At 64.3% G+C, this 17046-nt stretch overlaps 2 protein-coding genes and 1 long non-coding RNA gene across 6 annotated transcripts in view; 1 reads left to right on the top strand and 2 right to left on the bottom strand.

The window, feature by feature from the left end:
• Positions 1 to 1136: 1136 nt before the first annotated feature.
• LOC116278397 (uncharacterized) lies at positions 1137 to 9124 on the bottom strand. The gene is made up of 3 exons (XR_004187729.2): positions 8972 to 9124; positions 7880 to 8033; positions 1137 to 1600 (listed from the first exon to the last, which is right to left on the bottom strand). It is a non-coding gene; the product is annotated as an uncharacterized lncRNA (long non-coding RNA).
• Positions 9125 to 9364: 240 nt separating this feature from the next.
• Positions 9365 to 12541, top strand: PRXL2B (peroxiredoxin like 2B). The gene is made up of 7 exons (XM_072975865.1): positions 9365 to 9596; positions 9795 to 9999; positions 10648 to 10699; positions 11284 to 11347; positions 11429 to 11504; positions 11783 to 11901; positions 12369 to 12541. The coding sequence occupies exons 1-7, from the start codon at positions 9534 to 9536 to the stop codon at positions 12393 to 12395; spliced, it is 606 nt and encodes a 201-aa protein (XP_072831966.1). The 5' UTR covers positions 9365 to 9533; the 3' UTR covers positions 12396 to 12541.
• A 1110-nt stretch (positions 12542 to 13651) lies between these two features.
• Positions 13652 to 17046, bottom strand: part of MMEL1 (membrane metalloendopeptidase like 1) — a 28468-nt gene continuing 25073 nt past the window's right edge. For 3 of the 4 annotated variants that reach the window (XM_072975569.1, XM_072975571.1, XM_006196593.4), the window contains 8 exons: positions 16669 to 16772; positions 16332 to 16390; positions 15931 to 16050; positions 15353 to 15486; positions 15186 to 15251; positions 14688 to 14783; positions 14160 to 14236; positions 13652 to 14087 (listed from right to left, as the gene is read on the bottom strand). In XM_072975569.1, the coding sequence (XP_072831670.1) occupies positions 13988 to 14087; positions 14160 to 14236; positions 14688 to 14783; positions 15186 to 15251; positions 15353 to 15486; positions 15931 to 16050; positions 16332 to 16390; positions 16669 to 16772 (756 nt within the window). In that variant the 3' untranslated portion in view covers positions 13652 to 13987. The remainder of the gene's footprint in view (positions 14088 to 14159; positions 14237 to 14687; positions 14784 to 15185; positions 15252 to 15352; positions 15487 to 15930; positions 16051 to 16331; positions 16391 to 16668; positions 16773 to 17046) is intronic. The other variant, XM_072975570.1, reaches the window with a different exon arrangement.

Below are 17046 nucleotides of genomic sequence, written 5' to 3'. Positions count from 1 at the left end.
GGGCTGGAGCCCCTCAACAGTGAGGCTGGCCTCCTCTGCCCCCACCGTGCCCACCCCTCCTGGCTGCCCAGCAGAGCAAGGAGTGAGGCTCCCCAGCGTAGCTCTTCCTGGTCCCCCAAGTCTTGCCCTCCCACTTATTCCCAAAAATAAGAGCCATCTCCTCCCAGGCTGGCTGCAGGACTGAGAAGTCACTTGGTCCTGGGCACAGTCAGGGTCCCACACTGAACTGGGGTGTGGGGTGGGAGGGGAGCAGCGGCCTGCATTTGCCTGAGGCGGGGTATGGTCACAACCCCAAAGGGAGTGTGGCCCCAAACCCCACCCACCACCCACCGGCTCCCAGACGCTGAGGTGGAGGCCGAAGACCACCCAGGAGGGACCAGGACCGAGGGCTGGGGTTTGCTGCCCCCTGGTGTCATGCGGCAGGTCCGCGGGGCAGGAAGCCTGGCCCGGCCACCTGGCAGCTCCTGGGAAGAGAAGCTCTGAGGCCTTCCCCGGGCAGAGGTGGAGGAGGAGGGTCCCTCGGGCGGGCGGGGCACAGTGGGGACTGATAACCAGGGAACACCTGGGCCTGGGGGGAACTTCAGGCAAGTTCTGGGGAAGAGGGTGGGGAGATGCTGAGAGCCAGACGGGAGCTATCTTCTGGGGAAGCACCGCCCCATGGAGGAGGGCTAGGGCCCAGCCTCACGGGGATGGGAAGCGAGAGGGCCAGGCAGCGGCCACAGCAGCCTGCGGCCGCCTTGTTAATGTGGCTGCTGCTTCTGTGCCTGGGGCAGCTCCAGCTCCTGGGGTCATGAGCCGCCCCCCCACTTCACACTCAGCATTCTAGTCACCCCGTTTACCAGGATGTCACTCCTCTGTGGGAGGGAACAGCCCCAACAGCCATCCCTCAGCTCCATCCCCTGGTATGCAGCAGGTGCTTAATGAATGTGGGCTAACCTGAGCATGGCTTCTGAGGCCTGAGGAGACTGGACTCAGGCTAAGGCCCCGCTGGCTCAGGGCCCTCCCGGCTTCCCCATGGCGGGGGGCAGGTAGAGGCCCTCAGCCATGCAGTGACCACCGGGTGCCTGGGCAGATGCCCCCTCGTCTTCTGGCCAGGCTGATCTCAGGGCCTTTGCCGAGGGGCAGGGCTGGGGCTGTGGACATGGCCCTCTGCTTCCGGTCGCATGGGCTGTTGGTCAGCATGGCTGGCTGGCAAATCCAGGGAGCTGATTTGTCACCTGCAGTCTTGAGGGGGTCTCTCTGACAAGATAGCTTCTTTGGGGACAATTGAGGGCTTGTGCCGAGGGCCTTCGGTGGGACATGGGAGTGCAGACGTGGGGACGGTTACCGAGTGAGGGGCAGCAGCCAGCAACCGGCCCAGGTGTCCCCGCCTCTCTAGCCTGCGATGAGCGTCAGGTGTCCCTTCCCATTTGGGAGGCAGGGTGGGGACCCAGGCCTGCCCCATGAATGCTGCTCGCAGGGGCCAGAGTACATGAGTGAGTGGGTGGGGCCTCTCATCACACCGACATCTCCTTCGTTCTTCCAGGTCTTTTTGTGACAACACATCCTGTGGCCAGGTGGGTGATGATGATTCAGGGGCAAAACATGATTACGGCTCACACTGAAAGAAAAGAAAAGAAACACACAACATTGCAAATCAACTACACTTCCATTAAAAAATGGACACAAAAAAAGGAGCTACGGCTATCCCACACATCCTTCTGCTGAGAGCACTCTTCCCACCCTCCACAGGGCTCTCATCCTTCAGAGCCCTACTTGGCACCTGCCACCCAGAAGCGCGCTTTCACCACATGAAGCCACTCCGGCTTTGGACACAGCTTCCTCACTAGACCACGAGCCCCGGGGGGTGAGGACCCGGCTGCTTTGCTTCCAGCCCCACTTCCAGCCCAGGGCTCACACGGAGCAGGGGGCGCTGCGGCCAGCCTGCAGGCCGGGGAGAGGAGGGGGAGCCTCCTCCCACCCCCAGGACGGGGCTCAGGCGCCGTGGTTCTCATAGTCTGTCTCCAGCTTCAGTGCCCTGCAAACCTCCCTCCTGAGAGGAAAGGAGAAATGTGATCAGACTTCCAGAAAGTCTGCCGGGAGACGTCTTGACAGGGTGGCTGGGTGCTGCGTGCCACAGTGGGACAGGCAGCCCCCTGGAAGGCACAGACGGGGCTGCGGGGGACCTCGAGAGGACAGCAGGCTGGTGGAGGCTGGGTGGGGGGAGATCGGCCTCCTCTTAGGGTCTGGGATCCTGACCAGGCACAGCCTCAGTTTCCCTGTCTGTGCTGGGGGAGGCGTGCGCAGGGCGCCTCTAAACCTGCTGCCCGGCTCCCCCCGGGCCTCAGGGAGTGGGCACCTGCAGGAGCAGCCTGGGGGGTCTCTGAGCACAGTCAGAAGTGGGGAGAGGGGCCCCTGGGTCCCAATGGCCAAGTCACAAGGGGCAGTGGAAGGAGAATGGGGCTCTGCCTTTGCCTCCCAGGTAAGATTGGGTGCGGGAGCCCCACAGAGTCTCAGACAGGCACGGGGCTCCCTAAGGGCTCTCCCTAGTCTTGCCCTGCTCTCTGATCCTGGGGGCCTGGGGCCAAGGGAGGAGAGGGAACACCCGGCAGGTGACAGCCAGCGACAGGGACACCTGGTGGGTGAGGAGGGGCCCCGCCGCAGCCTCCTCCTCCTGTTTCACTTCCTCACAGGTGAATCCTGCGCCCAGAACGGGGCCAGCCTGAAAAGTCGGTGCTGAGGAATGAAAGAGTGAATGAATGAGTGCATGATGAGTGAGCGAGTCAGTGAGTGACGGTGGCTAACAGTGAGCTCTGGAAGCCCGTCTTTTCCTATGCGCGCAGTAGACGCCCAGCACTGACCGTCAGAGTCTGCATCAAGGAGGCAGGGCAGACAATGAACACACAAGACAACAGGGTCACAGGGCAAGAGGAGGGAGCGGGGGAGTGGCTGTAAGTTCAGCAGTCGGGGAGAGCCTTCTGGCAGAGGCCATGTTTTAACAGCAGCTGGGCAGACAGCATGCTGGGTACGTGGCCCCTCACCCCCTTTGAGGCCGGACACTCAAATCCAAGACCTTGAGACTTGATGTTGGGGTGTGGTGGTCCAATGGGGTGGCGCATGGGGAGGTCCAAAATTGCGCCTCCCCATTCAGGCTGAGACTCACGGATGGGTAATTCCGAGCCCTTGCTGGGCCTCAGTTTCCCCACCTGCCATGGGCGGGTGGAAGGAATGATCTCTGAGGCTGTCTCAAATGGGGGGTGGGGAAGTTGAGAGTCAGAGGCTGGGGGTGGGTCCCAGGGCCGTCACCAGGTGTAGGGAGGTGGTCTAGCCCTCGGGAACCCTCCGGCCCACCCCCATCTTGAGAAGCATCCTGGGAGCTGGGAGGGCGGGAGGGCATGGAGTGGAATAGGGGCGGGCCCAGCAGCCCAGACCGTGCCCTAGGCCCCTGCTGTGTGCTCCGAGGCTCCTGTGTACTAGCGGGGTTTCCAGAGCATTCTAGAGCACCCCTCAGCTCATCAGGGCTGAGCAGAGGGTGCAGGGGTACCCGCTTCCTTGGGAACCCTCAGTGGCCTGCAGGCAGCGGGGAGTGGGTGCATGTGTAGATAGCAGGCCTGTGCTGCTAATCGTCTCCCTGGGGCTCCCAAGCTGCCCTGCCTCAGAACCCTGGCGTCTGTGGGGCTGCGCTGGTTGTCCTGGGGGGTAGGGGCCAAGGGTTAACTCTGCCTCTGAGCACAGGGACAGTGGTCAGTCCCCGTGCCAATCGCCAAACCTGCATCCCTGTCCTGTTTCTTCCCCAGTGTCCCCGCTTTCCTCCCCAGGGTCCCCTGGGGATGGAAGTAGGTGGTGACCATGAGGACACGGTTCGACCAGCATAACTCCTGCCTGATGACATCCAGGCAAACCCGGCTGATCGCAAGTGCCTGCAGCCTGGGGACTGTGAGCCTCCGGGTGGGTCCCTGCCCCCCTGGTGTCCTGCTCCAGCGTCATGAGAGGTGGTGCTGTTCCGTCCTCCTCCGGCCCAGGGGCCCAAGAGGGTGGGTATGGTGGCCCCCCACCCCCAAGCCGGCCCCTGTCCACCAGCTCTGAGGACAGCAGTGGAGCTGAGAGGCCCGGGCAGGGAGGGCCCCAGACTGGGCTTTGGGTCCGAGCGCAGCTTGCTCCTGGGAGCCTCTGGGCAAGGCCTGTCCCATTCTGAGCCCCTGGCTCCCCTTCAGTGAGACGGAGCCTGAATGTTACCCAGCCCCATCCCTCTCCAGGAACAGGTAGGCTGTGGGCACAGTGGGAAGCCCCCTGGGTGATCCAAGATGGCAAAGTACACCCTCCCTTGCCCCCACAGGGGACTCAGGGTGCCCCCCTAGCGTCCTGTGGTCAGGGAGGAGCCCCCCCCGCAGAGCTGTGCTCGGGAGCACGCAGGGGGCAACAACCAGAGCTGCACCAGGCAGAGGGGCAGACCCGCCTGGGGCACACTGATGGGGGCCGGCCTTCCGTGCAGGGCTGGCCGCCTGCTCCTGCAGAGGCTGAGACCCCAAGCAGAAGCCGAGCTGGGCGCCTTGTTTGCTCAGTGCTGTAGGGAGGCAGCGGGTGGGTTCTCTGGGTGTGGCAGAGCACAGTGGGGAGAACATGGACTTTGGGGGGCCGCCCACTTCTCTAGGAGCTGAAATGATCCTGCCGTTGAACGGAAGAGGGACCAGGAGGGTGGGCTCAGTCCCAAAGCTGGGCTGGCTCTGTCGGGCAGGAGGGTCAGGGCCGCCTCCTGACTTCCCACGGCCCGCCCTCTCTGCCTGGTCAACTCCTGCCTCCCGCAGAGCCTGCCCCGCACCCCCAGCCTGACTCTGGTCTCCCCAGCCTCGCCCCTGTGCGCAGCCCTGCACCCCAGCTGGGGGCCCAGGAGCCGCTCACTCGGGACTGGAGAGCAAACACCTTCTGCCACAGACGACCCCGCCTCACTGGCTTTCCACTGCAGCTTCTCTTCACCGCGGGGGGCCGCAGCCAGGGTATGAAGGGTCCTGAGGAGGGACACGGAGCCTCTGCCAGGCGGGGGGCCACCACCCTGGTGCCTGTGCCCAAGGCTGACGCTCTGAGCCTGGCAAGGTCCCCCAGCCTCTCTGTCTGTCCCACCATCCCCCAGTGTCCCCACTCCTGCCCCCTGGGTGTGCCCCAGCCATGTCCTCTTCCTCATCCCTGGGCCATGTCCCTGTCCTGATCTCACAAGGGCCTTTGGCCCCCAGTATCGGGATTGTCTGGGCCGACCTGGGCCCTGACACCCAGTCCCCCTGGCCTCAGGGACTGGGGGGACACAAGCAGGAAAGCCAGGCCCACCACCAGCAGAAACTCTCCTCTGCGGGCCCCTCCCCCACAGCCCCACTCAGGGGCCTCAGGTGGGCCCCACTGCAGGTGAGGGCGCTTCCCGGCCTGGCCACTCTCAGGAAGCCTGAGCTGGGACGTGCCCTTGGGTGGGGGCCCTGCGGCAGGTGGCTGATCTCCACCCGCAGCTGGCAGCCCGGTCCTGGTCGATAAGCCCAGACGTTTGCGAGGTGCGGAGGAGACCCCGGGCGGTGGGCGGGTCGAGGGAGATACTCCTTGCCAGTGTGGCTCCCCTGCCAGTCCAGGCTGTGACTCCTCAGGGAGGCCCCCTGACTGCCAGGCAGCATCAGCCCTGGAACCAGGGCCACCAGCATGCTCCCCGCTCCCAGCACCAGGCCCAGAGCAGCCTGTCTCCCTGCTGGGACTGGAGCCCCAGGACCTCCCCTGCTGGGAATCTGCTGGCTTCCCAGGGCCCGGCAGGCCCCGCACAGGCCAGCAGGGCGGCTGGCAGGCTGTCCAGCCCAGAGGCCTCAGGGTTCCCCAGGGTGGGGTTCCCAAGCGTCCTGAGGAGGGCGGTCATATTTAGTCAGTCCCAGAGCCTGCCCCAGCTCCAGCTGCAGGGGCTGTTGCCCTATTTCACAGAGAGTGAGACTGAGGTCCTGGGGCAGCCCAGGGGCTTCTTTCCAACTCCCCCAGCTCCCTGTGCCCTCTTCCTTGAGAGCTGCACTTCCTCCTCTTGGGGTTCCCCACTGCGCCCTGGCCATGATGCTGTGCAAAGAGGAGGGGCGAACATTGCGGTCTGAGTGCTGCCAAGTGCAGCCCCAGAGGGAGCCCTACGGGCCAGCAGTGTGGACTGAGGGCAGACCCCCGACCCCTTCCCAGTCCAGGAGTCCCTCTGATCACAGGGCCCACTACCAAGGGGCATGAAGCCCCTGGCAGGGGGCACAGATGCGGGGGTGGGTGCTCAAGCCCTGCAGCTTCCACTCTTCCCAGGGACTGGCACAGCCACACTGCACGGGTACCTGGGTACCGGCTTGCCCATTTATGGCCAGGGACTGGGGCTCAGAACCAGGCCTAGTGTCCCAGGAGGGCCCCCGCATTCTCTCGGCCTGAACTGGCTTTCCCCCGGTGGGCTCACTGGTGGGAGGCGGCGTGAGGGGCACGACGTGAGGGGTGGGGAAGTGTTCAGGTGCCTTTCAGTCCCTGTGGGTGGTGTTGTGCCCACTGGGGATGTCCAGGTGGCAGTGATGGGTGGGCTCCCTCTGGCCCTCCCAGCCCTGAGTGCCACAGACCCGTGGGCAGCAGGGCACCGGATGAAGCAGCCCCGTGGAGAGCTGGCGGACGCTGTGTGCTCCCTGTGCCCCTGTGCCCCTGACCACCCACCTCAGTGGCCTGCATGAGTGTCTTACCTGTGACCCGATAAGAGATCTGACCCCGACCCTGAAGCTGCCACAGCACACCCACATCTCCAGGACCACATGCTGCCCCCGGCCCAGCCCCAGCCCATCTCCCAGAGGTGCTCCCTGCCAGAGAGCCCTTCAAAGGACCCCTCGGCCTCTATCCATACCTGTCTGACCCCCGACAGGGGCTGAAGCCCCTCCCTCCATCACCCTGTCACCTGGGCCCTGAGCTCCAGGACACATTTGTGTCACTTGGGCACCCAAACCCAGGACAATCCCCGATGGAGAAGAGGGTCTGGCAATGTGTCCCCCAGCCTGCGGTCTCCAAGGGCTGGGCCTTGTCCACCCACAGGGCCCCCACACTGCACCCCAAGGGCTCCTCTTCACGGGCTCAGCCCTTGGACCCTTGGCCTTCTTCACACCTGGGGCAGGTGGTCTGGGGAGGAGGGAGCTCAAGAGGAAGGGAAGACAAAGGGGGAGGCTGGAATGCTTTGGGTTCAGGGGAGGGGTTTAGGGGTTCAGAGCCTCGAGATCCACACAGATCTCCCACCTGCCGCAGAAAGCACCCCTCTGATCAGGCTGAGGTCTAGGGGCCCACTACCCCATGCCCCCGCCAGCTGAGGGAGGGGGCCTCACTGTTCTGTCTCTGCCATCTGACTGGCCTGGTTGGCATGATGGAACCCTGTCTAAGGGGCGAGTCCTCAGGGGTAAATGGCCTGGGACTGGGACCTGCCTCCGGGGCCCACCAGAGAGCTGACTAAGGTTCTCACCTCTTGTCTGGGCCCAGCTGGGGGAAAGTCTCAGTTTCCCCACGAGGCTGTGCCCCCCTTGTGAAGGAGGCCCCTCTGCTATCCTCTCGCTGGACAGCCGTTCCCACTGCGCTGCTGCTGATACAAACATCCTTAAGGCTTTCGGGACGAATGCCCTCTGTGTGCAGCATCCCTGGGCACCACGAGTGGTGGCTGAGCTGGGGGTGCACCTGGCAGAGTCCCTGGTAGGGGCAGAGCTGGGCCCAGACACACACACCTGGGCTGCAAAGCCAGGCTGAGATCCTATCCTTCAGCCCCTGCCCGGACCCTAGAGACACTCACTCTTGGGGTCCACCTCCTCTGGATTTGAGGGATAGAGTGTAGAGGGTCCCTGGGTTGTGACTCCTCGAGACCTGAGTCCTGACAGGACCATATGCTGTTGCTCACCAGGTGGACTTCTGGTTTCCATGCACCGTCAATATGCCAAGTCCCAGGATAAGGACAGGGGTGACAACCACAACAAGATAAACACTGCAGCAGAAATGTGGTGTCTGTGCTGCTGGTCCCAGGGTTTGCTTCCATCTCAAAAGGGCTGCTGCACCTTGGAGAGAGGAGAGGTGGGGTGAGCAGCAGCAACGCACAGCACCCGGACACCTGACACTCAGCAGACCCAGGAGGTGGGTACCACGGCCTCTGGGGGCTGCTCTCCTGGGTTCTGGAACTGCGGCATCTTCCCCCTTGTTTCTCCTTCACTGCTGGGCAAGGGGCCCTGCCACTGTTAATCTCCGTGTGGCCTCCCCTTACTCTATTCGCTCTGCCTGTTTTCAATACCCAGGAAGTGAAATCATTCTCTTTCTGACATAAGTCGATTTTGGGTCCTGGACCTTCAGCCACTCCTGCTGCCCTCATCCTCCCAGGCCCAGGGCAGGCTAAGGAGGCAGCAGCACCCCTCTTGGGCCCCAGTTTTCCCCCTCTCTACTGGGGGTCCTGTGGAATACAGTGGCATGAAGAGGGGGCCTCCCCCCTCCCCAAACCCAAGGCGGGCCACTGCCTGGTCCAGGCCCTGGGGCTGTCTGCAGGCCTGGGGAGTGAGGCCGGGTGACAGGAGCCCTCCCGGGTGGGCATGGACGCCCAGGTGGGCTAACCCCGCTGTCTTGGTTGTCTCGGCTGCACCTCTCTGCCTCTGGCCCTCATCGGCAAAACTGGGTGATACTGAAAGGTGTCACAGGGCTGTCGCGAGTGAAAAACAAGACAAATTCGCAAGGCACCTCGTCAACTGCTGTTATTTCTTTCGGGTCCATTTTATCCAAAGTTTGGAGGTTAAAAGCAGATATTTAGCTGGCATGAAATAGTATTTTATGATTAAAGCCAACAAGGACACGTAATTGAGAAAACGCTGCATTCTCGTGGATTTTTAAGATGAAGCAAGATCATAGGGAAAGGCTAAGCCCTCGGACTCCTCTGCCAGCTGGGACCCCTCCACCGGACCCCCACCCGACCTCCCATCCACGACATAACTCTCACTCCGCTCGCCTTAACCTTGTCCTGCAAACCGCGCACTACGTCGCCCCCGCGCCTCCTTCGGACTGGAGCTCCGGTTTCCGCGTTCCCCGGGGACGCACGGATCGGGGGATGTGGGGACCCCGAGGGGACCTCGGCCGCCCCGCGGCCGCCCCCGCCCCTCATCACTCCTCCGGGAGCCCGCCCCCGGCCCAGCGTGGCACTGCGCAGGCGCACCGCGTTTCTGCGGCTGAGCCACCAAGCTCCGCCCACTACCAGCGCGGTGACTCCATTGGCTGATAGTCTCCTGAATATACAAAATAGGTGACTGGAAGCCTATTCTGTAAACGGGCGGCTGCCGTAGGCGGGGCTGGGGCCGGGGCCAGGGCGGAGGGGCGGGGCGGGCGGTGATCAGGGGCGTGTCTGGAGGGCGGAGCCGGGCCGCGCGCAGTCCCCTGGCGGGGCGGGGTCTGGGGACGTGTCCGGGGCGGAGCCGGGTGGCGCTCAGGGAGGGACGCTGAACCAGGTGGACCTCCGGACGCGAGGCTGACCCGGCTGGCGGGGAGAGGGGCTGTGGCAGGGATCCTGGGCGGCCGCCGCCATGAGCTCGGTGGACCTTGCCCGCGTGGGCGCTTGTGTCCTGAAGCACGCGGTGACCGGGGAGGTGAGGCCAAACGGGCTCCGGGCGGTGGGCGCGCCCCGGCACCTGGCAGCTGCATCCGTGGCCGGCGCCGGGGCACGGGGCGGTCGGGGGCGCCGGCTGGGCGTGCGCGGCGCTGGCCGCTGGGGCGGGGCGGGGCTGGGGGTGTAGACGAGCGCTCAGGTCTCGGTCTGCCGCCGCCCCTCACCCGCCCCGGCACAGGCCGTGGAGCTGCGGAGCCTGTGGCAGGAGCAGGCGTGCGTGGTGGCCGGCTTGCGGCGCTTCGGCTGCATGGTGTGTCGCTGGATCGCTCGGGACCTCAGCAGCCTCAAGGGGCTCCTGGAGCAGCACGGCGTGCGCCTGGTGGGCGTGGCGCCCGAGGCCCTGGGCCTGCAGGAATTCCTGGACGGTGGCTACTTCGCTGGAGGTGCCTGCGCCCCCCACTCGCCTCCCTCTGCAGCAACGCCTTCTCCAACCGCCCAATCGCCCTGAGACCCTCCTCAGACTCAGGGCTTTCACTGCCTCCTCCTCTCCCAGCCCTGGCCCTTCTCTCTCCAGGAGCGTTCCTTCCCCTCACCTCTCGCGCTTCCTTCAGCTGCGGCCCCTACTCGCTCCCCCAGCCATGATGCTCTTCCCGCTGTGGGGGAACAGTGTGGCCGGGCTCAGGGGTGACTCTGGCCTCGAATCAGGACCAGAAGTCTTTACTGGGTCAGTAGCATGCTCCCCACTGCCCCAGGAGCCAAATCCTGAACTTCCCCAGATGCTTCTCCCCAACCCCTGGAGTAGCAGCTGCCTCCCATCCCCCCCACACCTCCTCCCTGCACCCATGATGTGTCCTCGCAGAGCCCTGAGCCCAGTGGCAGAGTTTAGATGAGTCCTGCCCCTCCCTTTCCACCTGTCACCCTCTGGGCCTCTTCCCTCCCAGCCATGGGGACACTCAGCTCTGCTCTGCCCCTCCTGGCCCTGGATGGGTGACTGAGCTGGGCACCAAGGGTAGACAGAGGGCTGGATGCAGGAGGGAGAGCCAGGGTGGCAGGTGGGCCTGGGGCACACACCTGTCGCCTCTGCTTTCCAGAGCTCTACCTGGATGAGAGCAAGCAGTTTTACAAGGAGCTGGGCTTCAAGCGGTGAGCTGGGGGCTCTGGGTTCACTGCTCCCGTATTCTTCTTCTCCCTGCCCCCCTCCCTGGCCAGGTGGGCTCTGCGGCACCCACTGCTCCAGCCAGCCCTGCCAGGCTCTCCTTGGGTGCTGGGTGTCTGTAATGGGCTGTAGGTTAGGCTTCTCAACCAGGGCCTCCTGGCAACTGGCTGCAGAGGGGGCTTGGATCCAAGTGTCCTAGTCAGGGGCCATTCCAGTCACCTTGGGTGCCGGTGCCACAGGCTGGCTGGCTCATCTGATTGGCAGCACCAGCTGAGCCAGCTCTCCGGGCTCACTCAGTCCACACTCCCCCAACCTCTCCAGGGCCCCAGGCCCGCCAACCCCCAGGCTGGGTGCCCCATGGTTCTGGCAGCTGCTTCTGGCTGGGCCAGTTGCTAGCCTGGCTGCCCTGTGCCTCCTGAGCCCCTGGCGAGATGGGGTGGGGCCTGCTTGTGGAAACTGGTGTGTACATCTTGTGGAGACTGGGGGCAGACCCTGGCAGGGTGGGGCGAGGTGCTGGGCCTCAGTTTTTGTTGAAGACACAGAGCCTGGACAAGCCAGCGTATCTTGGCAGGTACAACAGCCTGAGCATCCTGCCGGCCGCCCTGGGGAAGCCCGTTCGTGATGTGGCCGCCAAGGTTTGTGACGGCCAAGGTCCTGTGGGATTTGGGTGTCAGGGCTTGTCTGAGGCTGATGTGGGCCTGCTCCCCTCCCTCCAGGCCAAGGCTGTTGGCATCCAGGGGAATCTGTCTGGGGATCTGCTGCAGAGCGGAGGGCTGCTGGTGGTTGCCAAAGGTGAGGGGCATCAGAGGCCAACACCTGTCCAAGGGTAGGGCGTGGCAGGGCCACATACTCAGGTGGGAAGGTCTTGCTGAACTTGACCCTGCCCTGCCCCTCCCTTCCTCCCCCTGGCTTGTCAGTCTGGTCAGATTTGCCCTTTTGTGGTGTGATTCAGCTTTGAGTGTCCTCTTAGCTGGGCAGGGTGTGGCCAGAACAGCTCATTCATCTCGGTAACCAGGTGGGGTGGTGGCCACACAGAGCCACCCTGACTCACCCCCCTCCCACTGCTGCAGGTGGTGACAAAGTCCTGCTACACTTTGTCCAGAAGTCCCCAGGTGACTACGCCCCCCAGGAGACCATCTTGCAGGCCCTGGGCATCTCTGCAGAGGCCTGCACCAGCGAGCCACCCCGGGTGAGCCCCAGCCTGGGGAGGTCCCTGCTTGCTAAGAATGCCCCTCTCCCCAACCCCTCCTGGGTCGAGTGTGTGATGTGGCCAGACGCTGAACTTCATCTTGCAGGCTTCAGTTCATTCAGTGCTCACTGTAGCCCCAGGATGTCACTGTCACCTCACTTTGCAGTGATAGGTCAGGGACAGGGTGGACGAGTGGGCAAGCACAGCAGGGCCCTCTTCAGAGGATGGTGGGCTGCTCTGGGCTGCAGGTCAGAGGAGCAGCCTGTCCTGTCAGCCTTGGGAGGACAGGGGTGTCCAAGGTGACCGCAGCCGGCCATAACTGCTGGCTGACCTCCTGTGCCCCGAATGGAGGGAAGTGTCCAGCACACTCCTTCCTCTCCTTGGCCACGGACCCCTGGACAGTGGGACCAGCTGCTCGTGGCCCTGGGGGTGTGGCTGGCCTGATGGGGCTTCTGCTGCCTCCCCAGTGCGACGAAGAAGCGTGCTCGAGGTGAGGGCCCAGGCCTCCGGAGATCTGGGCGGCGCCTCCTGCCCTGGGTGCACTGCAGCTGGATACGAAGAGACTTCCTGGGATCTCTGGGCTGGGGCTGAACTCTGCCTGGACTGCAGCAGCAGTGAGCATTAAAAGGCGGTTTCTGGGCAGTGTTTCTTCTTTGCCTCTGAACCCTGCGTCCTCGGCAGCCCCCGCCTTGATCGCTGTTGGTTGCATCCGGGCCGGCGGGGAGGCCATGTGTCCGAGGCGTGACCTTCCCCGCTAGGGGAACCACTCTCCCTGGCAAGATGGGGGTTGTTGACATGCCCCCGCAGCCTTCCTGGAGACTGCACGCCTTTGGCACATGCAGGTCGGGGGCTGAGATCAGGCCCAGGGTGTGGGAGACCAGGGCAGGGATGGGCTCTGTCTGACGGTGAGGAAACTGCCCAGGCCCCAGGTGGGAGCCCTGCCTGAGGGGCCGAGGTCAGAGCTCCTGTCTGGTGGGAGCTAACTGGATTTCCAGGGAGGGGATGGTTTCTGTTCCACGCACTGGGGTCTGGTGGACGGTCAGGGACTTTCAGGGAAAGGGCTGCTCCGCGGGAAAGATCTTCACTCATGTGAGAATCGTCATTTGCGCCCTCCTGGGCGTGGCTGGCCTGGGGGCGAGTCTTGGACTAGCTGGAACGTCCAGCTCCCCCAGTGCGGATGCCACATATGATGGGGCAACAGGCAGAACTCCTGTCCCGCTCCCCTCAGGGGCCTTCTCGTCTGAGTGAGTTCGCATGGCCTTCTCAACACCTCCCCTTTGTCCCCTGGCCCAGGCCTGGATGGCCACAGTGGCCTTCCAGCTGACCTCTCTGCTCTCCCCTTCCCCCAACAGACAGTCTCTGTGGTTATTTAAAAACTCAGGGCAGGTGACAGGGTTGCAGCAGGTTAAGCTCACTGGCTCCCAGTTACACAAAACCCCAAATCCAGATTCTGGGCTGCGTCTCAGGTCCCCTGTGCCCACCTCCTGGACCTCCGCTCCTTCCTGAATCAGTAGCTCCTCCCCCTTAAACGTGGTCCCCCAGGGCGGGCATCCGGGGGCATCCTGCTCAGTGCTGTGTCCCCAGTACAAAGACCCTGGGGAGACTGTCAGGAATGCCCACCGCCTCCTGGTCATAGCAGTCAGCAAGTGGCAGAGCCTGGTACGGCCCAGGAGAACTGGGCACTTTCCGGGGTCCTGTCACCCTGACTGCCCTTCCTGGGCACTGCCACACAAACACAGCAGCCAAGGGCTTCTTTAAAGCATTTACTTAGCTCAAATCTGAAGCTTGTGGACAACTGAAGAGGATGCGCTTTGGAGAGCGGGCGGAAGACTGATAACCGTGTCTACGGGGCTGCGGTGGGCGGCGGAGGGGGCGCTGGGCTGGGCTGCGCTTATCCTGATGGTCACCCCCAATGGTCCAGGGCGGTGGCTGCACTCCAGGCCGGGCGCGGAGGCAGGGAGTGGTGCGGGTCAGCCACTGGGCGCGGGGCGCACGCCGGGTCCCCACCAGCTGCACTGTCTCCGCGAGGACCAGTCGCCTCCTGGTGGTGGGTGGGCATGGGCCGCACAGCGCGGCTCGGCCTTGGCTACCAGATGCGGCATCGCACTTTCGGGTGCATGGGGGTGCCCGGGGCACAGTGGAACGCATCCGCGAACGCGGCCAGGTTTTGCAGCGAGCCCAGCACCCTGCGGGTGGACAGAGGGGCCTAAGAGGGTGCCAGAGCAGGCGCTGGGCGCGGGGAACCAGGGGCCACTTGCCTGTACTTCAGGGGGCTGTGGACGTCAGTCTTGATGGACTGGACAGCGAACTCTGGCCGGTAGGACCCGCACCACACCTGGGGGGGGGTCATGAGAGGCATGGCTGTGGGACTCGGTGGGTGGGGCGGGCCTGGGGGGATTGGAGGAGGGGTAAGGGGGGACCTGAGGGGATACTGGAGGGGGCTGCCCCGGCCTGAGGGCCAGGAGGTGGGGCGCCCAGCGGGCTGTGGCAGGGATGGAGTGTGGTCCAGCGCCTCCTGCCAGGCCCCAGCTGTGCTCTCCTGGGTGGGGAGAGGGAAGCCAGCTGATCCTTCCCCGCCTCTGCAGCTACATCTTCCCCAGCTCCAGCGCCCCTGCCATCCTTTTGCCCGAGGAAGCCTTCCTGGCCCGCGAATTCTGGTTCTGCCTAGCTTGCCTGCCCACGGTATCCCCGGAGGCACCCCACAGCCGGGGCTCTCCGAGGATCTGAGCTGGGAGCCAGTTCCTGGCCGGTGTGGGGGCAGGTGGGACGGGGGCTCGGGCTCCTGCCTGGGCATAGCTGACGAAGAACAGCTGGGTGTAAGTCAGCTCCAGTCCCGGCAGCTGCCGATCCTTGCCACCCTCTGCCATCCACTTCAGGTAAGCCTGTGGGCACCAAGAGGGGGCTGGGCCCAGGCCTGCCCTCCCTCCTGGGGGCAGCACCAGCCTGGCCAGGGCTCCGGAGTCCTTGGATCAGGGCAGAATGGAGGTCTGGCTCCCGGGCCTACCCTGGTGGGGGTCCTGCCTCTGCTGTGCAGGGCCCTCTGGGTACCCCCAGAGACGAGGGCTCCCCGTCTTGATGACTCAGTGGCCATCTGAGCACGACACCGGCGGGGCTCTGTGGGGACTCACCGCCTAGGCATCCTGCCATATGGCACCCACCCAGAATGGTCTCCAGACGCCCAGTGCCCGAGGCTGTAGGTGCAGGGGTGCTGCTGAGGCTGACGGGTAACCTGGGCCAAGTTGCTTCCTTCCTAGCCTCCTTGAGGGGCCCCCGCATGGACCCACCTTGTAGGCCTGCCGCAGCCCTCCGTTGTCGGCGATGTTCTCCCCGAGCGTGCTGAAGCCATTCACCTGCTCGCAGGAGACAGGATGGCGGGGCAGCCCGGGCGCCCCTCCCCTCCCCTCTCCCTGGGCCAGGGCTTCGGCGCGGGGTGCGGGCAGTGGGGGCTCACGTTTTGATCTTCAGCCACATCCCAGGAGTAGTTCCCGTACTGGTGGACCATGCACTCCGACTGCTGCTGGAAGTGCTGGGCAGAGAAGTTGCTCCACCAGTCCAGCATGTTGCCGTCCTTGTCGAAGTTCCGGCCTGGGGGGTGGGGGCAGGGGGGCTGCCCTCGGGGCCTCTCCCAAACGCCCTCCCAGGGACCCCAGTGTCTAGGGCTCATGTTTGTGGGAGAGAACAGGCCTCTGAGGGGCTGCTCAGGCTTGGGGAGGAAAGGCGTCAGTGGTGTCTGTGCCGCCCCGAGGTCAGGGCCTGGGGGCTCGGGTCCCAGGATCCTGCAGGCACTGTGCACTCGACCCTTGCTGGGATGTCCAAACTGTAAACCCCAGGTGAGGGGAGCACAGGGACCCTGGGGAGGGTCCTCAAGCACGTGCCCTCTGAGGGTCCCTGTGGGTTAGCCCCGTGGGAAAGCCAGCCTCCCTGGGGTGCAGCCGGAGGCTCCTGGATCCAGGCAGGGGCCCCGCCCTGCAACGGGAGGGGTGCGTTTGTGACTTTGAGGCGCAGCTCCGACCCCCAGGCAGCCCCTACCGTTGTCGTCAAAGCCGTGGATGATCTCGTGCCCGATCACCATCCCAATGCCCCCGAAGTTCAAGGCCTGTGGCTGCTCCTTGCTGAAGAAAGGGGGCTGGAGGATGCCGGCGGGAAACACTGCTCCGGCGGGGGTGGGGAGGACAGAATAAACTGTGAGCGTGCACATCTGTGCCCCAGCTCAGGGTGGGCACCTCTAGGAGTCCTGTCTTCAACCCCACAGCCCAGGGGGGAGAGGTTACAGCACACACACCCATTTTACAGAAGAGAAGACCGAGGCTCAGAAGCCAGAAGGGCAGGGCTAGTACGTGGCTGACCCAGGACTCTGGATCCTTGTACCATCCTATGCTGCCTCCAGTCTCCTCTGGCACTGGAGGAACGGGGGCGGGTGGGGAACGTACCAATCTGGTTTCGGTTTGGGGAGTAGAAGGCGTTAACCACGGCAGCTCCGATGATCCAGCTGTGAGCAACAAGGGGGTCACCTAGAGCCCCAGTCTCTGGGGGCCCTCCCCTCAGGTCCCCCTACTCGGCTGACCAGAACCCCCCCGTGGGCCCAGCCACAGCAGCCACGTCACGGGCCCAGCGCCGCCAACAGCCAGGGCAGGTCTGGGCCAATCCAGAGATCTGGCACCTCCCTGGGGCCCCATCAGCAGAAGGTGGGCAGGGAGCTTTGAGTCAGACCCACTGCCGTCCCCAGCTGGCCTGGCCCATCGGTGCCCAAATGCTGGCGCCACTCACACGTTCTGGTCCACCTTTTCCCGAAGTTTCTTAAGGCTTCGCTGGGCGCCGGCCTTGAGGTTCTGCAGACCGTTCTCAAAGTACAGGTCCTCTGAGAAGTTCAGCTACAGGAGAGGGGTGGTCACTTACCGGCATGTGTGTGGGGTCCTTCAGGGGCCTGGGGCAGGGCGTGGTCAAGGGCAGCTGGGGACTGGCCTTGGGACCCACCAGGCAGGCCCACACGCAGCCCACAGGCTCTGGGTGCAGGGGGACTGGGGCCGGCCCAGGCTCTGCACATTTACGTGCCTGGGGGAGACCCCAGTCCCTCCTGGCCTCAGTTTCCCCGTCGGTAACAAAAGGTAATGCTAGGACCCCAGCAGGTGGCTAGGTGGCTGAGTT

This window comes from Vicugna pacos, chromosome 13 (assembly GCF_048564905.1).
Source record: "Vicugna pacos chromosome 13, VicPac4, whole genome shotgun sequence".
Classification (NCBI taxonomy): domain Eukaryota; kingdom Metazoa; phylum Chordata; class Mammalia; order Artiodactyla; family Camelidae; genus Vicugna; species Vicugna pacos.
The sequence above is the reverse complement of the archived record's forward strand: the minus strand, read 5'-3'. Positions and strand labels throughout refer to the sequence as shown.

What these genes read in the sequence shown, in the direction of transcription:
- PRXL2B (XM_072975865.1), top strand. Translation starts at nt 9,534, where the DNA reads ATGAGCTCGGTGGACCTTGCCCGCGTGGGCGCTTGTGTCCTGAAGCAC. An exon ending in AGCACGCGGTGACCGGGGAG is followed by an intron (nt 9,597 to 9,794) that starts GTGAGGCCAAAC and finishes GCCCCGGCACAG; the next exon opens with GCCGTGGAGCTGCGGAGCCT. An exon ending in GCTGCTGGTGGTTGCCAAAG is followed by an intron (nt 11,505 to 11,782) that starts GTGAGGGGCATC and finishes CCACTGCTGCAG; the next exon opens with GTGGTGACAAAGTCCTGCTA.